Raw genomic sequence first — 22,508 nt, forward strand, 5'->3', positions numbered from 1 at the left:
CTCCCTGAGGAGACATGGTTGAGTGTTTTCACTGGTCTGGGATGCAGGGAGGACCTTGGCCTGACCTTGATCTGGAGAAATAAAGGCAGAGCGAGAGCAGCGAGCCGTCCTCTGCGTAGAGGAGGAACCCATCATCACCATTATGTCCAGCAGCAGCCATTTTGTTAGGTCCTGACCCAAAGCTGTGTGCATGTGTGTGTGTGTGTGTGTGTGTGTATATGTGTGGCTGTGTAGGCACACAGTGTGTATGTACTGTGTTGTACATAACCTATTATTTGATTGCTTGTCATCTGGTTCTGTATTTATTGCAAATTTCAATTGTGTATCAGTAGAAACAGACAGTGTGAAGAAAAGGCCTGTTGCTCTTCTCCTCGAACTCTTGTAGGAGCTCGTCGATTTCATTCTCCATGTCGTCAGTGTGCTGGATCTGCAGGGGTGGGAACGAAGCAAATTAAACACAGCCTGCCTGCACACACTGCTCATTTGGACCAATTGACCTAAAACCATTCTACAATGAATCTAGCACATCTTAAAGCATGAGATTTACATTAGGTGACCAATGAGTGTTTTCTTTTGGTGGCAGATTGTGTTTACTTGAAGACATTTTATTCATTTTAAATATATAGTTTTACCGTATTATGTATTATAATAATTCAAATCTCATTATTAAACCAAAATGTCATTAACTACTTTATTTATTTGTAAGAACCTTGGTAGGAGACACTCACACATTGACACAGCTCACAGATGAGGAAGGCGCCCAGCGTGGCTTCCTCGTGGTTATCCTGAATATCTACATTGATGACGTGCACAGGCTGTAGAGTTTCCTGCTCTCTTGAACTCAAGTCTGGGGAGCAACAACAGATAAAAGACAATCAGAAGCAGTAAAAACTTGGTCTGCTACCAAATCATGGCAGGGCAAAAAAGTTGTGTGGCCTCACAAATTACAATCATTGCAGTGTTCTGGCAAGGGGCTCTGAATGACTAGCTACTGCCCTTAAGTGATTAGACATGTCTTCTTAGAAGCCTCACCCTCCAGCACTTGGTCATAGACTCTCTCTTCACAGGTGATGACCAGGTCAAACTTATCCTTGCAGTTTTGGAAGCGCTCGGGCTTTGATTTGATGCGCTTGTTGCGGTCCAGCATGTGCAGGATGCCATTCTGTGTGTATCTGAAGAGTGGGGAGGTCAAGGAACACAGCAGGAGCAAGAGAAACATTTCAAGGTAATACAACACTCTCATCAGAGACCGGTTAACAGGACACCAAAAAAAAAATGCCTGCCAACAACCAATAAGCCTGTGGGAAACTAAGATATCCATTTATATTAATGCATGGTGGAGTGCACACTTGGAGTCAGTGTTTGTATTAGACAAACTGCAGCGCCCTCTAGTGGCGACTAAAAAGTATGCCATTCATTCTTTGTTGAAAAAAAGAAGGTAAATAGAAGAATGGCATTTTAGAGCAACATCGATCATATGTAACTTAACTTTTTGACAGCAAATTTCTGTAATTTACTGATTCAACAAAGTTTTCATATTAATGTTATCAACAAGCCATATCAGAAGGCCAGTGTTTGCTGTCCTTAAAACAATTGTTACATTTCCACCCAGTGCTCCATTTTTAAAAACAGAGACAAAGTCCATGTTCCTCTGATACTACATGGCCATCCTGCAAGTAACCTCTGGGTACACAGTACAAATAAAAAAAGACACCACTACAGTGAATTGTCTACAACAGTGGACTATATTTTGCAAAATCTCAAGAGAACAGCAAATGGTTGACTTTTTAAGAGGCAGTAGGTACATCTTCTACTCTTAATACACTGGTGTTTATGGGACAACTAGATCACAATCTGTAGCACAGCACCTTTGATATGCATAAAACAAATTTGACCACTCAAACTATCATGTTGGCAAAATTTAAAGACTTCACCTGAGCATTTTTTTGTGTTTGCCATCCTGGGAATATCTAGATACTAACATTTAGATACAGTAATATCCTTTGCAATAGCACAAAAGCAAGTAAACATTTGGTGAAGTACATATTTCCTAAAGCATAGAAGTTCAATTAAGAGGCCTATTTAATTGGAATAACAACATATAACCATAATTAAGAGTTATTCAAAGACTTGGAGGCTGGGGGGATGATTTTACAATAGAGTCATACTGGTAGTGTAGATGTTTGATTATGTGAGGATTCAACTATATGAATAAAAAACAATAAGTACCACTCTTCAGTGACAGGAGCAATAACAGCTTAAATCAAAGTGTCTGAGACAGTTCTGTACAAAGGCAATGTGGTGGAAATCACTCACTACTGCAGTTTTACTTGTAGGCTCCAGAGCTCACAGGCTTTAAGTCCCATGGTTTCGAGCATCGTAGTTAGGTGGCATGCACATTTACACCCTTGCTAACAGGGAATGACAAGCAGTTTCTGTGGGGAACTTAAGTCAATATCTTAATCTGATTACAATGCGTCCAAGATAGACATTTCTTCAAAAAGGTTGAACTGTTCTACCCTGAATTAAAGTACAGCCTAACCATGTTGATTTGTTGCCCTGTTAGTCATTTTTTCAGTCAATTGTCTACTTGTGAACACTGTATTTCATAGCTAAGGGAGTTCTTCTGTGCACCCCCCCCTTACCATGTTTAAACAGTATTTATCACTGATGCACCAGCAATTCAATTAGGAATTACTGAAATTATTGACTACAAAAGACAAATTAAATCAAATCCAGTTGTAAACCAGTTTCTGATGGTACTCTATGGTAGACTGCATGACTAAGTGAAAACGTATTGGTCTAATAATAAAAAATTGTCTATATACTTCAAGTGTTGCTGTAGCTTTTTGGCCTGTCCCCCCCCTTCTCCATTCACCTTGGAAGTAGGAGATGTTTTTCCAGAAATCACTACTCTGCTTCTATGGTGCTCAAATTGCAAAAATATATTGAGACACCTAGAAATATATTTTAAAACAGAGGGAAACGGCACTAGTGAGGAACAACAGTGGTAACACGTATGACGCTCACAAATAGACATTAAAGAGCATAAGATGGGGGGTTTTAGAAATGAGAGATTTAAATCTGATGGGCTCAGCAAAAACTTCTTTATGATCTTCACCAAATTGTACTTACTGCATCATTGCTGTTGTACTGCAAGGCGTTTCTCCACCGTCTTTTGACAAAACATATACAGTATCTGTTACACATTCAAAAATCTCTGCATGTCATTTACCCATCGGTGCAGTCCCATCTGCTGTGCCGTTCAAACACCATCACCTGCATGAACTCCCACAAAGATCAATATCTAAACAGGATACATGGACATGGGCCATGTATACTTATCTGGTTCCGGTATACCATGTGTGTGTTTGTGTGTAGATAAAGTGAGTAAGAAGGGGATACAGTTCCTTGTCCTTGCGGACCAAGTCGTTGTACATCTGTACATATGTCGTTTTGAAGTCATACACATTTGGCTTATCCGGGGCAGGACCGGGTAGCTTCACGTGAGACCCCGTCCCAAATGAACGCACATCAAATCCACGTTTGCTGCAAAGATGAAAAAGGACAAGACAGTAAATCACATACCAGTTCTAGCAACAACAGTAGAAACAAGAAAATTAAACACAAGCAGAATGCAGCAATCGGCGTCTTTCCATGCTTCAAGAGCAATGTATCCAAAGAGGTCAGCGTTTCCTTACACTACATGTTTCATGTGGTCCTGTTATATGTCAAATGCTGAATTAAGACATCACTGCACGCTAAGAGTCTAAGCCCATTTCCAGCTCATCTCCTGAGCTGCGTCAGAATCGGTCTGACACACATTGCATATATAAGAGCTGGACTTTTTAAAATACAACTCTAAAGGGGATTTTTTTTTTTTTTTTTTTTTTTTTTAATTTCAGCTGATCACAGGATGAGTTTGTCAGTTGATCTGTAACTCGTTCAGTCCTAAACAGAGGTGCACTGCTTTCCAGTGGAGAAAGGAACAGCTACTAATGAGACCAAGTGTGAAATGTCTGCTCAATCCCAAACTAACACACACCTATGGTTTAAAAACTAATAAATCTAGAAACAAATTTTTGGGGTGCGTGATTGTGAGGCTGATCAAAGCTGCTCAGCTCCCCAGTATCGCCAGGCTGCAGTTGCTCCCTTCCGGAATATTCCCTACAGGGGGGCGCTCTTGTCAACATGTGAGGGGAAAAACGACCCAATAACTTAGGCCAGTATTTTTTTCAAAAACATTAATCTGTTTGAAAGCAAATAAATCTGTGCGGCTGTTTGCGGAGCGCAACCGCAATCCTGAAACCTCGTCAGAAACCAGCTTTTTAAGTACGCCACCGCCCCTGTGGAAGAGCGAGTCCATTGTTAACTGCGCTCAGGCCCGACGGGCTGGCAGTCAACGTGTCGGCATGGTCCGATACCGGCTCAGAAAACGGCTCGATGCCGCACATATTTCGGTCACTTCATGGCCGTGTCCCTTCTCTTCGGTTCCCGGCGGCCCATCTTTACCTGAGGATATTGTGCGCTTCCATACTGCGGTTCTGGTTGCTCGAGCACACAACCGCTACACGCAGCGGGTGGCTCGGCATTGCGACTCTCCGGCTGAACCTAACCTAAACACGCTGTCAGAAACTAGTAGAGGTAGTTAGTTTGATCCCTGTGAGGAACAATGAACAAGAAAAACCACTATGTAGAGCTAAATAACAAAACGTTTCGAGTACAAATACTGTGCGACTGGCTCGACGTCTATTGAAGCAGGAAGTTAAAATGGCGGCGCTGCTACAGTTGAATACGGCTTTAACTACTGATGTAATTTGTGGGCGGGGCTTCCTACTTACGCTGAGAAATGTAGCGACGTACACGTGACGTCAATAAACAAACATGAAAAATATGATTTTCCTTGAAAGCTATATTTTACTACAGTAACAACGGGCATGAAAACACCCAGGACATTTTTTTTTAAATCAAAGTGATTATAATCTGAAGCACATACTGAAAACACAATTTAAAACCTGAGGGGAAAGGCAAAATACTCTTCTATACAAGTAGACACTGTTTACATTGTTGCAAACATACGCAGACAGTGTTTGATTATATACTTTTCTCTTTGATTATATACTTTTCTCTTTAATTAACTACTTTGATTCAGCCAGTATTTTCCTGATATGTAGGCAAGTAATTTGACTTTTCGATTTTAAGTTGAATGTACCATGATGGAGGATGCATATCCCCCACTCCTGATCTGATCATATTTTAGGATACATTTGTATCCAGTGTAACATCCAGACAGCAGTGATGAAATGTAACTATGTATATATAGTTAGGTACTGCACTTATATGGAAATGTTAAGTACTAATACTTTACTTGAGTACTTCCCTTTTCTCCTGCTTCCAATCCACTACATGTTGGAGGCAAATATTGTACTTTTACTCCACTTCCTTTATTTTAACTTTAACTTCAGTTCCTAGTGACTTTGCAGATTGCATGCTGGATCGGAGCCTAAGCCTTTTTAAATTAATTATTTTTATTGGCAATCGGATACTGATGATTCATGATTCTGATCATGAGAAAAATGCTGTATATGAGATCAGATATTCGGCCAGAGTGATGATTGGTCAACCCATAGTATACAGTATACACTTTACATACATGTAAATATATGTATAATTTACTTTCACTTGTACTTTTAATAGCTAAAGCTCCTGTTGGTAAGATAGTTGATTTTTAGTCTCATTCCCAACTCATTAAATAGATCAGATAAATAGATCATTAAATAGAATAGACCTTCAGATGGTTGTCAACCTGACCTACAATCCCAAAGCATCACTAATTTGACAAGTTGGAAAACACAAAGCACCAGCATTACTCTCTTACTTATAGGAGCTTGAAGTACATTTATTTCCAAAAAACTACTTTTGTACATTTAATATCAGATACTTGAAGACTTTTACTCAAGTACTATTGGCGAAGATGACTTTCACTTTTGTCAGAGTCATATTTAAACATATCTTTAATTTTACTGTAGTATGACTTTTGGCTACTTTTTATAACACTGCCAGAAAGACCTAAACAAAACAAGCTAAATAATGGGATCAAGCCCCATTTTCTTCTTCAGACACCTTGCAAGGGTGTTTATACAGATATTTTGAGTTCATGTCTGTTGTTGATAAATTGTCCTTGGATGTGGAAACTAACACAAACACTCTCACACGAGCAGAATAATAGAGACAGCTGTAAAGTATTACAAATGACCTCATGGTACTTTATTCACTCACAGCAGGACATAAGGGATATCTAACTCAAGGTGTTTGGCACAGTATTTGGAGATTGTACACCACATTGGATTGCCCCTCACAAAGTGGTACAAACACATACTGTATGCAGACTTTAAAGCAAAACAAGATGTGTGGAATAATCTAGTTAAGTGAAAAAAATCATTACATTTTATTTCCCCGTGTCCCTCCCAAAAACAGGACAACTCTGGACACTTTCACAGGCTGTACACTTAGCAAAAAAAACGTCTGTTTCTGATGTACTCAAAGCCATTTTGTTAATTGTATTGCTGTATAAATGCTGCCAGCATACAGGCTGACAGACTCAATCAAAGACAGCCTGGAACAAAAACACAACACAGTAAACTACTGTATTAGTAAATGTAGGTCATCAGTACTTTTGGTTCAGTGCATCCTCGCAGAGGTTGACAAGGCATGTTGTTCGCAGAGCCACAGTAGACTGGATCAGTCAAAACAGGATGTGTGTATCATATTATGTGTCTGATTGAGAAATAACTATTGTTGACAACGAGGGACTGTGATTGTGAAATCAGACATGGTCATCATGGATAGTAGATGCAGGCCATTTTACTCGTGTAGCAGACTCTTGGACTCTTGGACAGTGCAGCATCAGTGGCGCGAGTGAGTGCGGTAGGAGTATGTGTGCTGCGCCGTGGGGCTCATGATGTTTTCTGTGATGTATGCCACCAGCAAGCAGATGATGACCAGCATCACGCAAATAGCTCCCCCCACCGTTGTCATGGCAATCACAATGTCCTGCATCCCAGACGGCGGCAGGGTGAACTCCACACAGTCCTGATGGTCCGCTCTCTGAGCCGGGTCGGAGCGGGCCAGGGAGCGCAGGCAGATGCGGTACGGGATGTTCTCGTGCAGCTCGGTCAGCAGAAAGTCCCTGCAGCCGGATCCAAGATGGACACCAGGACACTCGAACTGGGTATAGCTTCCGTTCCACCAGCAGCTCAGCTCGAAGCCTCCCCGTCTGTGGCGTCGCCTGCCACCCGCGACAGAGTCTGATCTGAGGGTTTCCTCTCTGGTCAGGTTCGTCCCGCTGCTGTTCTGACCAGCTGCAGCCTCTCTTGGCTTCTCGGTCGTTGTGGATCGCCCCTCGTGGGTCCACTGTAACAGTACGCTGCCATTGGTGAGAAAATTTGCCACCAGACTCCCCAAAGACACCACAGTCCTGCAGTCTCCTTTACCACACGTGTACCCGGGCAGCGTGTGTCGGAAGCACAGCTGGCCCCCGATGCCTCCCTCGAACACCCGGTAGGCACACAGCGGTGACACCCCGTCGTCCAGGCTCCAGCTTGGTGCCCTGCCAGACCTTTCAGATATCACAGTAGAAACATTGCCTCTGCTGGTGTTGGAAGAGAAACTCTTCGCCTGGCCTGTTATCTCCTTGAGCTTTGGTGATGGCCTACTTTCGTGGCTGTGATTGCCATAGTTAGAACTGCCGTTAGTCTGTTTCAGACTAGTCCCCAGGTGATTGCTGCCTCTCACCTCAGATGGGGATGATGTTGATGTTGATGATGATGCTGATGCTGAGCTGCTGCCAGGAGATCTGCTGGAGCCAGCCGTCTGGTTCAGTGTGCAGAGCAGGAGTGCCGACACGGCGAGCAGTGATGGTCGTTGTTGGCTTTTCATCTCACCTCCTCTCTCGTCGAGTTATTCTCTCTCACGGTGGATCAGATGGACGATGGTAGGAGGCGGGCTGGTGTCCGCCATAAGATCAGCTCTGCCTCAGTGCACACAGACCGAAATCCGTGTGAAACAGGAGGGCGAGGAGCGGGTATGCATCTGCGACAGAAATAACATTCAATCATGCGGGCACGCAGACAGGAGGATGACCTTGCACAGGATAAACTCGCGGGGCGAAGTTAATAAAGCCCGAACTGTGATACGAGTCACCTCACCGCAGCCATCGACTCACGCGCCGTCCGTGAAAATCACGTACTTGTTTGCGGTGGGACGCGGGGACCCGGCTATCGTGCCATCAGATGCGCTCTCTCCTTCCTGTCTGGCTTGACGTAAAGGCTTTTGATGCCCGCTGTGTGAGCGTGCACGTGGAGAAGCGCGCGCCGCGGAGAGCTTGGGAGCGTGGGTGCGTTCACAAAATATTTGTAGTCATCAGGAGTCGGTTTGTGAGTCATCATCCCACACAGCGCTTCAGGTGTCAATAACAGAGAGCCCTGACAACACTGACGGGTGGAGGTTTTTTTCAGCGACCTGCATCCCACCTGTGCTGCAGAGTGCAGGCTACACTCCACATCAGAGCTGCCTCCACAGCGGCTCCACCTGTGTAGTAAACAGCAGCTACAGCAGCAACTAAATAAATGCAATACTCTCTCCTAATCTTGTATTAGTTGAACATTTATGGCAGGTGCAGAGAGCCACATGTGTTCAAAATAATACTGCTTAGGTAAAAAATATTAAATCAATATGAATCTTTTATAATCATCTATTTCTGCCAAGGCCCAACACTCCCCTTTAATTCAATCAAGCCTAATATAATATCAAACGCCCCTTGCCCTGTATCACTCTTAACTTTAAAACCAAATATAAGTGCTTAATCATAATTTAAACTAATCTATGAGCCGCTTCAAATCAAACTCATAGATGCCGGACACATGAATATGTCTGATTTTCATGCATTAATCTCTGAAAATGAAAATGTCATACATGCAAAGTGCCCTACTCGCAATGTTAAAGAAAGTGAGGAAAATATTCCTGGATCCGTCCCTTTGTCCGGATATGCAACAAAAGTTAATGGGGTCTATTCTGAGCTGAGACTCATCCTCCACCCAAGTTTTGTGGGAATATGTTCAGCAGATTTTGTGTAATCCTGTTGACAAACCAACTAACCAAAAGACAAACGGACAGGGGTGAAAACAAAAACCTAATTAACTTGCCTTTGGTGGTTGAATCTGATGCTTCTCTGCTCTCACTTTCGGTTGCATGGCATTCACTGACTCTTACATGTAAAGATACGCCCCACTGAGGGTTTGACACTTGTATAAAATCCACCACAGATGTATCCAATACATGAAGCGTATATCACGTCCGTTTTTGGACAAAACAAGGAAGTGCTATTGCAAGACAAGAAGTTGTTGCTGCTGACCTGCCCAGGCTCAAACTTATTTTAGTAAACGTATTGTTTTATACAATCAGGGGTTGGGATCCCATTAAAGCAATATAATGACGTCACCCAATCCCGGCACTTATTGTTCGGTTTATTGTGTTCACGTTCTTTTGTTTGTGGTTTTTAATTTTCTGGGACATAATGGTTTCTTATATGAAGAGAAAATTCATGATAATTAACTCTCTCAAGCACAATGAAAAAAAATGTATAGTCAATTAGCATCTTGTTCTGCACAATCCATAATGAAGAAGTGCTTATTTGAGATTATTCTAAGCAATAATTGCCTCGTCCCAGGAGAGGAACTTGGCAACCCTGTAAACAATTAGTACCATGTACCGCTAATAAGAGAAAAATGCTGCATCAGTCGGAGTGACTTAGCTCCACCTGTCCCTTAGAGGTCGCATGGATAATTGGTTAGATGTGATCTGCAGTTAAAGGTTTACCTGATGGTCTGATACTAGCTACTCACATGTATTTGATCTATGAGACATTAAGAGTTTCTTCTAAAAACTAAACGAGCAGGTCGCTGGTCCCTCACAGCAGAGTCACCCGATGATTAGTGTGAATAATTGAATGGAAACAGGCTGTCATGAAGTGAACAAACAGCAGCGGCCCACACCTGCAGACGTGATCTTTCAGGTCAGCAGACAGCTTTGCAGTTGGTCTGTGATGCAGAAGGAAAACGTGGAAAATGCCTGCCTGTGCATGTCGACTCACGGCATCAACATATGCGATCTAACCCACCTTGAGCCTGGTCAGCAAACATGAAACCACCTGTGTGAGAAAGATTTGTTTGTCTGTTAATGCGTATATAAAACCGCATGAGGCTCAGCAGCAGCGGTAGTAGTGGTGCATGTGATGTGTGTCAAAGAATAAGCAGAGTATGTCGCCATGCAGAGGATGATGCCATGTCAGAGGTCCTCACTGTAGATGCTATTTTGTTTGGGCTCTTGGTCTTCTCTGGAATCCTGGGAAACATCTCGGTCATCCATGTGGTGAGACAGATAATATATTACTGGGTGAAGTGAGCTGAATGTTTTAGGGCCGGTTTGTTCTCAGTCTGTCTTGTTTACACTCTCAGGTGTTTCAGTCAGCCGTTGAGAGTCCGTCTCGGAGACTCCCTTCCTCCGACACTATCCTGGTGCACCTGTCGCTGGCCAACCTGCTGACCTCACTTTTCCGCACAGTGCCCATCTTTGTGTCGGACCTGGGCTTGGACGTGTCTCTGTCTCCGGGCTGGTGTCGAGTCTTCATGCTGCTGTGGGTGTGGTGGCGAGCGGTGGGCTGTTGGGTGACTCTAGCGCTCAGCATGTTCCACTGCACCACCCTGAGGCGTCAGCATGTGGCCTTTGGACCTCTCGCACAGCAGAGGGAGAGGCGGCGAGTTTGGATTGTTCTGGGGCTGGTGTGGGGGGGAAACCTGGTCTTCTCAATCCCAGCTCTGGTGTATTCCACTCATGTTCACGGCAACGCCACCGTGGAGCTGATGGTGATCAGCTGCACCACCAGGCCTCTGCTCGGCTGTATCTGGGAGTTCCCCTCCAACGAGCAGGGTGCAGCCTTTGCCTCCACCTCGCTGGCATTTAATGAGGTGTTGCCACTGGTGCTGATGGTTGGCACCAACCTGGCCACGCTTCATGCTCTGGCAAAACACATCCGAGCTGTTACCTCGGGGGGAGAGTCAGGAGGAACCCACGGGGAGCTGGACAAGCACGTGTCCACCGAGCGTAAAGCAGCCAATGTAATCATGTCGCTCGTGTCGCTCTTCGTGGTCTGCTGGGCGCTACAGGTTGCTGCGGTGACGTATTACAACCATGACGGAGGACACCACGCTGAAGGGCTGCTGACTGTGGCCCACTTCTCTGCCTCGCTGTTTGTAGGATTCAGTCCCATGGTGGTGGCCCTGGGACACGGCAAGCTGAGGAGGAGAATCACCAGTATGATACTGGGCTGGTCTAAATATTTTAAATGTCACAGTGAGGACACTGAAGAGGGGGGCGACTCTCCAAACACTGAGGGAAAGAAGGGGAAGCAAACCATTTTTGTTGTTGAGAGAAAGGTCATAAAAGTGGAGGAGAAGGTTAAGGCAAAGAAATGATGGAAGATAAGTGTGACTTTGAAAATAAAGTACCGTAAACATATTAAAATTTGAATCGAGAGGCTCGCACTCCATTTCCTCTGGATAGAACTGTTGTCAAGTATTATTAAGTTTATTTTTGAGATATTTAATGCAAATCAAACTGAGACACGGTGTGTTGGCGGAGTCAGAAATCATCGCACTGCAATAAGCTGGTGATTTTCTTTTATAGTTGAAATGATTTCATTCAGTCTAACGTGTTGTTTCTTTGTCGTTTCTTTTGAGCTGAGCTGTACACTAAGAATCGCTTGATTTGTCTTTTGTTTGTGTGGTCAGTCAAGTCGACTTTAGTTGTACGAGCCGATAGTATGTACAATTTCCACTCTGATGAAGACACAGGTTAGTCATTAAATTAAAGTTTGTGGTTCCTGATCTGTGTGCTCCAGTGTACTTTGGACTCTGTTACTTAAGTCTCTCTTGACATCATGTAGAAAGTCTGAACAGGCTGTTTACGATCGCCCAGTAAAAACTTTCTAGTGGCTCAAACCAAGTTCATCTCTGAAACGTCAACGAAAACTTATAGCACACGCGAAAATGACAGAAAATTGGGAGAGGCAACTCAGAAAGCAGTCCTCAAATATTGCAATCAGGTCCAATATTACAAAGTTGTCCTTTGACGTTTGATCATTATATTAACCACTTTGCTCCTGTGTTATATCACTAAACTTTCTTATAGGGGTAGACTGATTTGACTTTTTGTTTTTGTGACATGTCACCAATCAGATAGGTTTGTGGACGGGACATTATGTGAGAGGATGTTGCATCATAGCCAGACGTAGCACATTTTTAATTGTTTTGTTAAAGGCAATGACAGAAAATTCCCTGATCCCGATAATCTGAAAAATGATGATTATCGGCCCTGATAATCTGCCAGGACGATAATCGGTCTATCCCTGACAAGGATCTAGAAACAGATCTAGAGACCAAAATATTTCAAATTTCTTTTAAGTTACACATATGAAGATAAAAGATGAATGCACACTCAGAAGCCGTTACGGTCAGTATTAACTTTAATAAAACTGTAGATCTTGTTGATAACCGTTTATAAGCCACTGTTCCAAAGGATAACAATAACTTATTGGCAAGCAAAGGTTTTTAGACTGTAAAACAAAGACATTACACAATCTTTCTGCCCTGTCTACATAAACAATCCATGTTTCATGTATCCATGTAAGCGTAATTACTTTTTAGCTCTTTGCCTTTTAATTGAGCCCATCAGTCTGACTCCAGCGAAAGAAAAGAAGATCATTTGCTCATACCTATAACCATGAACCTCCTTAAATGTATTTTGGAGAAGTTGATGCAAATAGTAGTTTATGATTGAGCAGTATTGTGTGCTGTCAGCACTGGCGTCTATCAGTGAGTGAGCATAGACCTGATGAAACAACGCAGCCGCCGGTGGCCAACAGCCAGAACACCAGGTGACATGGCAATGAAGATGATGTTGGCAAAACGAGCAATGACCAGAAGAAACTCAGCTGAGGAGCCGCGGTTGTAGTTGAAATAGTTGACGGAGATAATGCTGGTTCCCCAGGATGCGATGAAGAGCATTATGAGAGCGAGAATCACCTGCAGAAACACATGAAGCAAAGAAATAGGGAAGGGAAACTCTAAAATTTTATGAAATATGTTCACCTTGATTCTGAAAAAACCTCTAAAACAAACAGTGTTTGTCAGTTTCACAAATGAATCCTCAGGTCTGCTGTTGATAAAACATTTTAACTCACCCATCTACTTCTCATCTACATGATGAACATGCCTTCAGTAAACTGTACAACCACAATGCTTCAATCACCCTCCTCTTCCTCACCTTGGCTGCTCGTCTCTCAGCAGGCACCCGTTTTATGACAGGTGCATCTTGCACCGAACTCCGCATCCTGCCGTGGGTGTAGAGCGTGTAGAGGGAGCCCAGGTTGGTTAAGGCCATCAGGATAATGGGAATTGTTTCATGGATCACCATAGATGTTGTAGCATAGGCCAGGCCACTGTAGACGGTGGGGAAGTTCCAGACACAGCCCAGCAGGGGGCGTGTTGTGCTGCTCACCAGCATCAGGGTCTGAGAGAGGAGGAGGAGGAGGAAGACAGAGGAGTGGAGTCAGGACATGGAGGAAAGAGGGTGGAAGGAACATATAAACTGCACTCCAATACACTTACGGCTGTACTATTTCATGTGCCAGAAAACCTTTCAGTATGTCCCAAATGCAGCATGCCAAAAATACCAGGATGTCCTGTTACTTCCAGTCAGATTTGGCATTATGGAGGCCAGAACGCTTTCTGGAGCCTGAGTGCACCGTACGAGACATACTGTGAATGTGGGGCGGTAATGTCTAAATCAGAAGAAGTCCCCTGGCAGTACTAGTCCCTTGTGAATAGGGCTTTAGTCTGCAATTTAGGGAAATGTCTTCTTTCCTGAGAAAAAGGGACAACTACTTCTTGCTGATATCTTTGAACTAAGAACATTATTTCATTCATACATTTAATTTAAAGCTCCAGTTTGTACGATTGTAGAGTCTCGTTCCCAACACGTCAAATACAGATTCTTTTGGGTTTCCCAGGTTATCAGATACTAACACACTGGGTTCGTAGGTCAGGCCATCCACCAACCCAGAGCATCAGTATTTGACAAGCTGGGAATGACACTCAACAATCAGATATTTTACAAATTGGACCTTTAAGCTAATGCAGCCTGATGCTGCAGCAGACTCTCACCTCTGTGCTGTTCTGGTTCCCATTAATGGAAAAGATATGAGCAGGAATGGAGTAAATAAAGTTGAGAAGCCAGATGAGGCCCAGACTCAGCAGCAGGGTCTTGGGAGTGCCCCGCTGCCCGTGAAGGCTCCCAACATTCGGGGCCACACGCCTCAGTGTCTGGAGGTGAAACGCACTGAGGAAGAACGTTGACCACACGTTGACCGATCGCAGCCACACCCAGACACCCATGAGGATCTGGCACCACTCTTTGGAGGAGTACAGCTGTAAAAGAAAGAGATCTGTGCATATTCACACATTTGTAACTTTCCCTGACTAATATCTTTTGTACTTTGATACAAAGACATCTCTTGTCAAAAATATACACTTTGGTATAGACAAGCTGTAAGACAGGTGATGCAAAAGAGTCAAAGCATCATACCCTTCGAACCAACTGAAGGATGAGTGACTTATCTTTAAGAGCAAATACCTCCAGTCCCGTGTCTGAGATGACCAGCAGCGTGTTCCTCACCAAAGACACCAGCAGGTTTGAAAGTGCCATGTTGATGATAATAATGTCCGAGTTTCGTCCTCCGCCACGTTCATTTAATACACTCTTACCGACCACCCCGACCACGGTGGCATTACCAATGATGCCCAGCAAAACCAGCAAAATGTAAAAGGCTGTTTGTGCAGGGGACACCGAGACACGAAGTCCCATCCCCACAAGCTCCATGTCCATATCCCCCTCCATCAGGTCGTTCACTGCAGCCATTCTCTCAAAAACCTTGTTGATGAAGCAGTTTTACCAGCTGATATAAAGTCTTAAAGCATGCTCCATCTTCAGTTTGTGAGGTAAGTATAATTCATTTTTCATCCTTCAGCATGCTGCCAACATGACCAGCGTAATCATCTCACAGGTCTTTGCAGGTGAAGCTAACTTAAGACCCTCCTTCTTGAGTTGCCTTTCTGCTGTTATGAAACAATCCCTGTCAGACCCACAGAAAGCCAAAAAGCAAACCTGTGTTTTATACCCTGGGGAGCTCGAGGTGCAGGTTAATGAAACACAGGAGATTAATCAGCTTCCCTGAATGAAATCTGCTTCTTTTGCAACTTCATTCATGACGCCACGCTCCTCGGGGAAGCCTTTTTGTTTTTGTGCATGTGTTCTTGATTGAGCTCATGAACAAAACAAAAATCAATGATAGCACGTTAATGTTGTGTTTTGACTTTATGTCACAAGGCCCTGATGTGGATACCAATAAACACATGGCTATTGCTAACGGCCGGGCCACTGTCCACATAAAAAAACAACCGAGAACCTCAATTTGACCTAGAAACCCTGATCTCAGTGCTATGAAAAGGCAGAGTTACACACTCGTCGTATTAATAAGTAGGCAGGTTTTGTTTTAACCGCTTCGAGTCCTAGTGGTGAAGGAAACATATATCAGAGAGGGAACAGACTTTAACACAACAGCGGTGCTCTCTCCATCGAGTGAATGCCCGTCTGTTCACTAGCTTTACCTCAGTTTCTATCAGTCTCCCTCGTCACCGTCTTTGCCTCCTCCATTAGTGGCACTCTTTTTCTTTTGCAGAGTTTCCACAGTTATTCCAGTTGTTCCACCGTTACATGGGGATAGTGACCCGGGAAATCAATGAGGCTTCCTGCTTTGGTTGGATGCACTTTGTGGGAAAAATCGAGCATGGTGGCAGGTCGAGTAGCATCGTAAAGTGATGTTTACAGACGAATCTGTGTGCAGATGGTGTCATTTTTCCACAGCCATCACACTGTGCAATCAGTATTTACTTCAGAATAAGTTAAAGCAAAAAAGTTGTGTATTGCCAGTTTATCTTTAAATCTTTTTTTTCTAATTTTATAAAACATAATACATCTTCAACTGACTACTACTTTTCAGTCCTTTCCTTATTGTTTTTATCTGAGCGAGTAAAACATCACTTTAATGCTTCATTTAACAGCACTATGCCCTTTTTTATTGGAGGAATGCTTCATTAACGGTTTTGGGTGTGTTCGAGTAAAAACATTTAATGGTGCATGATCTCTGCCTCTTATGTCTCGTGAAAATATGGCATCAAATTTACCATTTTCTCAGTTTGCAATATCTGATTACAGCCAACAACCACTAGATGGACCCGTGAACAACCAAATAAATGAATACCAGGGAGCAGGACACATGTTCAATGTTTTTTTCTTTTCATTATTTACAAATGTAAAAAAAAAAGAGAAAGAAACAGATGCTTATAGACACTGTGCAAACATCTTTTATAGAAATCTTCTTTCTCTTGTCCTTTCATTCGTCCAGAGAAACATTGTACCAGACAAGCCTGGTAATTAATGCAGTAGCACATAAATACAAAACAAGTACATTTAAAAATATATGTTCATTCACAGTACATATTCACTACATGGATTGAATACTTAGGAGCGTCGTACAGAAACAGGAGGCTGAATTTATTCTGATCTGAAGAGCCAATAATATAAAATACGCCACATCCTCTCTGTGTTTTATCAGTGACCACAAACCCGACTGTGAATGTCTGTGATCCAAGAGAAAAATGCATGAACGCTGTCTTTTCAGGAAAAAAACAGATACATCTTTTTCCGACTTATTCATGATCAGCTTCAAAATCAAAATGTTTGATTCTTTCAATATCATGAATAATCCAGAAGGGCCCACAAATGTTACATACAAAGTAGAGCTTTGGTCATTATAGATAATAAAAATGATTAATGCCATCAGACATTAATACTGCATTGTTTTTGGTTGGCGAGTTAGCTCAACTATGATTTGCTGCCTGCAGCCACAAAATGGATTTTGGAAAGATATCTTTGTACTTACACCGCTGTGTAACACAACTTCGTTATATTAATACATTTGGATAATTTTCTCAAATATACACACTTCCTTTAAAAGATTAAAATGATGAATCAGTGTCGAGCACTATGCTAATCTAAGAAAACAAGAACAGCCAAGGTCACAGTCCTCTAACTTGGCATTCAAAGCTTCTTCAGCTTCAGGCTAATGCTGGGCTCTGAAAGGTGATTGGCAATTCATGCTCACAATGGTAACTGATGATCACATCTCATCACCTCTTTTTCAGCTCTTTAAATGACAATGGCAAGTTTTTCCTCAATCTAATCGAGGAGGGTCTAAGGACAGAGGATGTCGTTCACTGTACGGACTGTAAAGGCCATTGAGGCGATGTGACTGTGATTTTGGGCTATATAAATAAAACTGATTTGATTTGAATCTTCTTCCTCTACCCTCTAGCGGCTGCGCCACAGTGGGTCATCTCTTTCCATCTTGCTGGAAAACTGGGTGCCGCCCAACCCTTCATGGAAGATCAACACATTTCATTTAGCGTTAGGTTTTTACGGTAGATACCCTTCCTGCTGCAACCCTCCCAATTTATCCAGGCCTGGGACCAGAAATTAGAAATTCACTGGCCTGTGGCTTGGGAGCAAACTGGGGTTCAGTGTCTCGCCCAAAGGACACTTGGACATGTGGACAAGAGAAGGGTGGGGATCGAACCACTCTACCTTCTGAGCAGTAGCTGCCCCTAGCCATTTAAATAAATCATGAAGTGAAAAAGAAATGCAATCCAGGCTACTATAGTTCAGCTCCTCAGGTCACAGCTCATCACAGCACTTATATTTCTACTTGCAGCTCTACAATTCATAAGAGATGTTGTGTGGTTTATTGTACCTCAAAGACTTATCTGTAATTTTCTCAAGCTTATCTTATCCTATTTCACTTCTCAGATGAGCAAAGCCTTAACCCAGAGAAGATGTCATTTACAGATATGAAGATTTAAAACTAGTGACAGGTGATGCCAGAAATCTGGATTTTTGATGTGCAAGGAGAAGAGAACGTTTTCATATATTTTCTAGTAAACACACCTGTAATTATGTAACAGTACAATTTAAGAGACAGCTGACACTGTTACGATAACAGACGGTTAATCACAATAATAAATAACGATTGTCAGTAACAATGGTTCCTTGCACAAACCGTGGAGGCAGCTTACCTGCCTACTCTGACTAACTCTGATATGTTTGAACACATCTGAGACGCTGTGGCGGACGGCCTTCCTGCAAGTTTGGTCGACGTTTTAATTTTCAGGACAAATAAATTATAATCACGCCACATTTGTTCAACCATTGTGAGGACAGAGGGCTGGGGCTGCGTGATAGAGTCTTTTCTGTCATTTCAAGATAAAAATTCTAACTTTGAATTGAGAATTAATACTTAGTCCTACACAGAGTATCTAGCGCATCCAGCACCTCAAATGCTCGATTTCACTAATTGTTTTGCTCCAGCTGCTTGATTGGTTTGGTTGTTAACCCCACTGGTTGGAATCTATCAGAGAGGAGACAGGGAAACAGGAAATTACACTTCCTCTAATGAGCCAAACCTGCTATGAATGAACAGAAGTGCTAAAACTGAGAAAGAAAGGAGATCTTAATATTCAGCTCAGCCAACCTGTGTCTCTCTCTGCAGTGCAGCATAACCCGTCTCCTCGGCCAGAGCTGTAGACAGGGGACACACACACACGACTGGCCGGCGCGAGGCGTGCGAGCCGGGTTGAACGAGAGGTAGGAGGCAGGTAGACCGAGGAGGTGGAGGGCTTCCAGGAGGAGCCGAGTGAGCCTTCTCTCTCCCAGCTCAGCCAGTAGCCTTTCAGGCCTTCCTGACCGGCCTGCCACGCCACCTGCACCTCCTGACGCTGCACCGCGGTCAGCTGAAGGTCGGCCAGGGCAGGCAGAGCTGCTGCATGGAGAAAAACATGGAGGGAAGATTTAAAGATGGATGATTCACAAAAGGTCAGAGAGAAATAAAACAGAACGAATGAAATGTTCACAACCAAAGACAACTCAATTATCATGTAGGAGGAACAACTAAAGGACAAACTGAAACAAAACGCACCCTCTTGAGTGCATGCCCTCACAGACATGGCTCTTTCTTTTCCATTCACATGCAGAGCGCTGACTGTGACCAGGTACTGAGTGCCCGGCTCCAGACCCGTTAGTAAGGTGGAGTTCTGCTGGTTGTGTAACGTCACGGTGCGGACGTGTCCACTCGGGATTGCTCCGTACTCCACCGTGAATCTCTGGACTCGAGCCGGCTGCAGGGGACCCCAGCTCACACGGATCTGACGAGGGCCAGAGTCTGACACGGACACCACGGCCGGGCTTAAAATATCTGAGGAGAGTGAAGGCCAGCAGCAATTAAAGGTCAATTATAGATAATTACAGTGGGCCTGAACAGCCTGCTATGCTGCAACTGTGGAACAGATCAGGGGTTGTGTGTGTTGTTGGAAATTAAAGGACAGGAAACAAAAAGAAAAAAAAAACTCCCTTATGTAACAAACCATCAACTGTCTTTATCAAGGACTCAGTCTGCTGAACGTGTTTCAGAAAAATAAAAAGTCATTAAGGCTCAGTACCAATACCCAACAGGACTTTACTCTCTTTGTAATGTGATTTCAGTTGTACAAAATAAGTCACCAAATCAGATCGACATTGCTTTAAAGCAGGACGCTGTAAAATGTAGAAACTGATGAAATATCAGCAGGGTGTTGGATTATATAAAAATATAAATAACTGTCAAAAGGAACATTAATAACAAACATTGGAGGGCTGATCCTGATGGCCTGAAGAAACACAGGCGTTATCTTTTTGTCACTACAGCAGTGCTTGGGTAATGTAAAATTTCTCTGTAAATACTATGAAATTCACGTACTATTGGTTTCATACCAAGGTTTTGGACAAACTCAAAAAACTCACAAATTGTGTTAGCGTACTAAACAGCATGTTGGTAAGGAGTTTATGATGGAGCCAGTGGCTGAGTTTTGGCTAACGGCAGTAAAAATGCTGGGTTGACATTGAATAAGACAGTGGAAATAGCCCAGTTATCTCCAACTGGCTAATTAATTACATGGACGTGTTGATGAAGATGATGATGCCTCCTCGTTCATGTGGAAGGCTTCAACTTTCCATGAATGAGCGCAGTGCTGGCACAGAGAACGGTCATGCCTGCAATGTTTTCTTTGGTGCCATTATCTTGTGATCATTTTATAAGAAAATAAAAGGTTTTTAATTTTTTTTACTTGTTTTTATTCATGAATCTGATGAAGCCGTTTCTGGTGATAGATTAAATTGTTATCTTGATAAATCACCTATTGTTTTCTCGAGATAATGATTTACATTTACCCGTTATCACGAGAAAACCAGCTTTGTTATCTCAAGATAATGGCATAATTGCAGTTACGGCCATTCTTGTATTACATCTATGACGTTTTCTATCAAGTTCTTCATCTCTTTTCCTTTTTTTGAATTAAGTATGTTGTGCTTTAAATCCTCTCACCAGGAAGTGTGGTGAAGTCCACAGAGAGCGTGTTAAACAGCTGCTGGTTGGACTCTGGGTGGAGGGAAGCTGTGTAGGAGGTATCAGGGTGCAGGTTGGTCAGCTCTACCCAGCTGGAGTCGCCTGGGATAATGCGTCTGGTCTCAGGGTCCAGTTTCCTCACAGACTGGTACCGGAGTTCATAGTAACCGCTGCCTGCACTCAGAACAGGACGCCACTGCAGCACGGCACTATGGGAAGTCAAGTGAACCACACGCAGCCGTTCTGCACGAATGATTTCTATAGATAAGACGAGACGAGAGGAATGGGAGACAGAGAGGCATGGAGTTATTCTACTGTGCTAAATCGCATATTTCAAACACACACACACACACACACACACACATACTAATGATGGCGTCCCTCAGGTCCTCTGTGATGATGTCGATGTTATCTATGTCCACAGAGTAGAGGTGAGACTCCAGAGGTGGTGTCACTGCCCGTTGTAACACCTGGTAGTTGCCATGTACTGTAGACACAGCCAGCACAGAAACTCCCTGCGCCTTCAGCTCAGACATCAGCTTGTCCACGTCTCCAGGCTGCACACCATCAGTCAGCCACAGCAGGATCTTTGGCACCTTCTCCTCCGTCTCTGTCAGAAGCTGCTGGGCCACCCTGAGCGCCGCCTCTGTGTTGGTGTCCCCCTGCAGCTGGCGGACACTCTGCAGTGCTTTCTGCAGACTCTCCTGATTGTTGTGGACGTCCAGGCCAAACTCCAGGTTCGGGTTTGTGCCCACCTGCAGCAGCCCGACTCTTACGTGCCCACGGCCCAGTGAGAAGGGGCGAAGCAGCTCGCCGGAGAAGACCAACAGGCGTAAGAACTCGTAGTTTGCCACACTTCCTGAAGAGTCCAGCAGGAGGAGAACATCCCCTTCACAGCAGTTTAACTCTGTGCATAACAGGAAGGAAAACGAGAAGGTCATTTCAACACGTGGGTGAAAACCTCACATCATTCTTGTTCTTGTTTACCATTTTACCATGTATGCCATCATACAGCGGTGAAACTTGCGTTATTATTTACAGCGTAAATAAGCTGTCAACACAACATTGACATTTCATCACCTTCATGATGATATTGCCTGTGTGTTAGCAGGTTATTTATTTACACATCATTTTTTTATGAAGGAGAAAAAAAGTAATCAGCCAAGTCGGCAGAATAAAATGTTAATATTGAGTATTTCTGCATACCACAGACACATTAAACTTTCATATCATATACTATCACCATAAATGGAGGAGGGGGTGATGGTGGCGCCAACAGGTGTGAAAACTGACAAGCGGGAGACAACTGCTCGAGACGGCATCAACATTTGGAAGTGCAAAACCACTGGATATTTGTAACAAGACGTTAGGACATCTGTTTTTGAACCTGATGAGCCAAAACATGATCTCTTTCTAAGCCTGACCAAGTGATTTTCGTGCCTTCATAAAATTGGAAACTGAACAAAAGGGAACCATAAAGCTGCAACAAAAAGAAATGTAAAGTTCAAACATATCTGCAGAAAAGTACATTGCCAATGTTGATTCTGGGCAATTGGGTTGAGCGTAACATTAAAGAGGTTCTGTGGAACGTGCATCAGAACAACGTCGAGGAAGAACTGACCCGAGTCCTTCACAAAGAAATCCACAGCCCTCCAACAGCATTAAACAACTGAAACAAATCGTCCACAGGCTTGAACAGGCAACAGAGAGAGACGGGGATGGTCTAATTTTTCACGTCACGTTACAATCCGCTCACATACGAAAGTGATTCATTCATGTAAATTGTGTAACGTGTAACAATGTGTAAATCCAGTATCACCTTCCTTTTAGCTCAACAGCTGCT

At 43.4% G+C, this 22,508-nt stretch overlaps 5 protein-coding genes across 5 annotated transcripts; 1 reads left to right on the top strand and 4 right to left on the bottom strand.

The window, feature by feature from the left end:
* Positions 1-289: 289 nt before the first annotated feature.
* On the bottom strand, positions 290-4,793 carry ssu72 (SSU72 homolog, RNA polymerase II CTD phosphatase). Its single transcript, XM_084349620.1, has 5 exons — positions 4,513-4,793; positions 3,406-3,549; positions 1,033-1,172; positions 729-847; positions 290-427 (listed from the first exon to the last, which is right to left on the bottom strand). Exons 1-5 carry the CDS (start codon positions 4,590-4,592, stop codon positions 326-328), a joined length of 585 nt encoding a protein of 194 aa, XP_084205746.1. The 5' UTR covers positions 4,593-4,793; the 3' UTR covers positions 290-325.
* Positions 4,794-6,238: 1,445 nt separating this feature from the next.
* fndc10 (fibronectin type III domain containing 10) lies at positions 6,239-8,509 on the bottom strand. The gene is made up of 2 exons (XM_084347871.1): positions 8,249-8,509; positions 6,239-8,091 (listed from the first exon to the last, which is right to left on the bottom strand). Exon 2 carries the CDS (start codon positions 7,936-7,938, stop codon positions 6,907-6,909), a length of 1,032 nt encoding a protein of 343 aa, XP_084203997.1. The 5' UTR covers positions 7,939-8,091; positions 8,249-8,509; the 3' UTR covers positions 6,239-6,906.
* A 1,716-nt stretch (positions 8,510-10,225) lies between these two features.
* ora4 (olfactory receptor class A related 4) lies at positions 10,226-11,531 on the top strand (the record flags this gene model as incomplete). Its single annotated transcript, XM_084348851.1, has 2 exons — positions 10,226-10,428; positions 10,515-11,531. The coding sequence occupies exons 1-2, from the start codon at positions 10,255-10,257 to the stop codon at positions 11,529-11,531; spliced, it is 1,191 nt and encodes a 396-aa protein (XP_084204977.1). The 5' UTR covers positions 10,226-10,254.
* A 1,395-nt stretch (positions 11,532-12,926) lies between these two features.
* On the bottom strand, positions 12,927-15,033 carry LOC311254852 (olfactory receptor class A-like protein 4; the record flags this gene model as incomplete). Its single annotated transcript, XM_084348852.1, has 4 exons — positions 12,927-13,139; positions 13,381-13,626; positions 14,280-14,543; positions 14,749-15,033. The coding sequence occupies 4 exons, from the start codon at positions 15,031-15,033 to the stop codon at positions 12,927-12,929; spliced, it is 1,008 nt and encodes a 335-aa protein (XP_084204978.1).
* A 1,524-nt stretch (positions 15,034-16,557) lies between these two features.
* LOC311254853 (von Willebrand factor A domain-containing protein 1-like) lies at positions 16,558-21,606 on the bottom strand (the record flags this gene model as incomplete). The annotated part of the gene is made up of 5 exons (XM_084348853.1): positions 16,558-18,637; positions 18,761-19,048; positions 19,205-19,480; positions 20,645-20,923; positions 21,033-21,606. The coding sequence occupies 5 exons, from the start codon at positions 21,604-21,606 to the stop codon at positions 18,618-18,620; spliced, it is 1,437 nt and encodes a 478-aa protein (XP_084204979.1). The 3' UTR covers positions 16,558-18,617.
* Between the last annotated feature and the right edge of the window lie 902 nt (positions 21,607-22,508).

This window comes from Pagrus pagrus, assembly GCF_965226575.1.
Source record: "Pagrus pagrus genome assembly, chromosome: 3".
Taxonomy (NCBI): Eukaryota; Metazoa; Chordata; class Actinopteri; order Spariformes; family Sparidae; genus Pagrus; species Pagrus pagrus.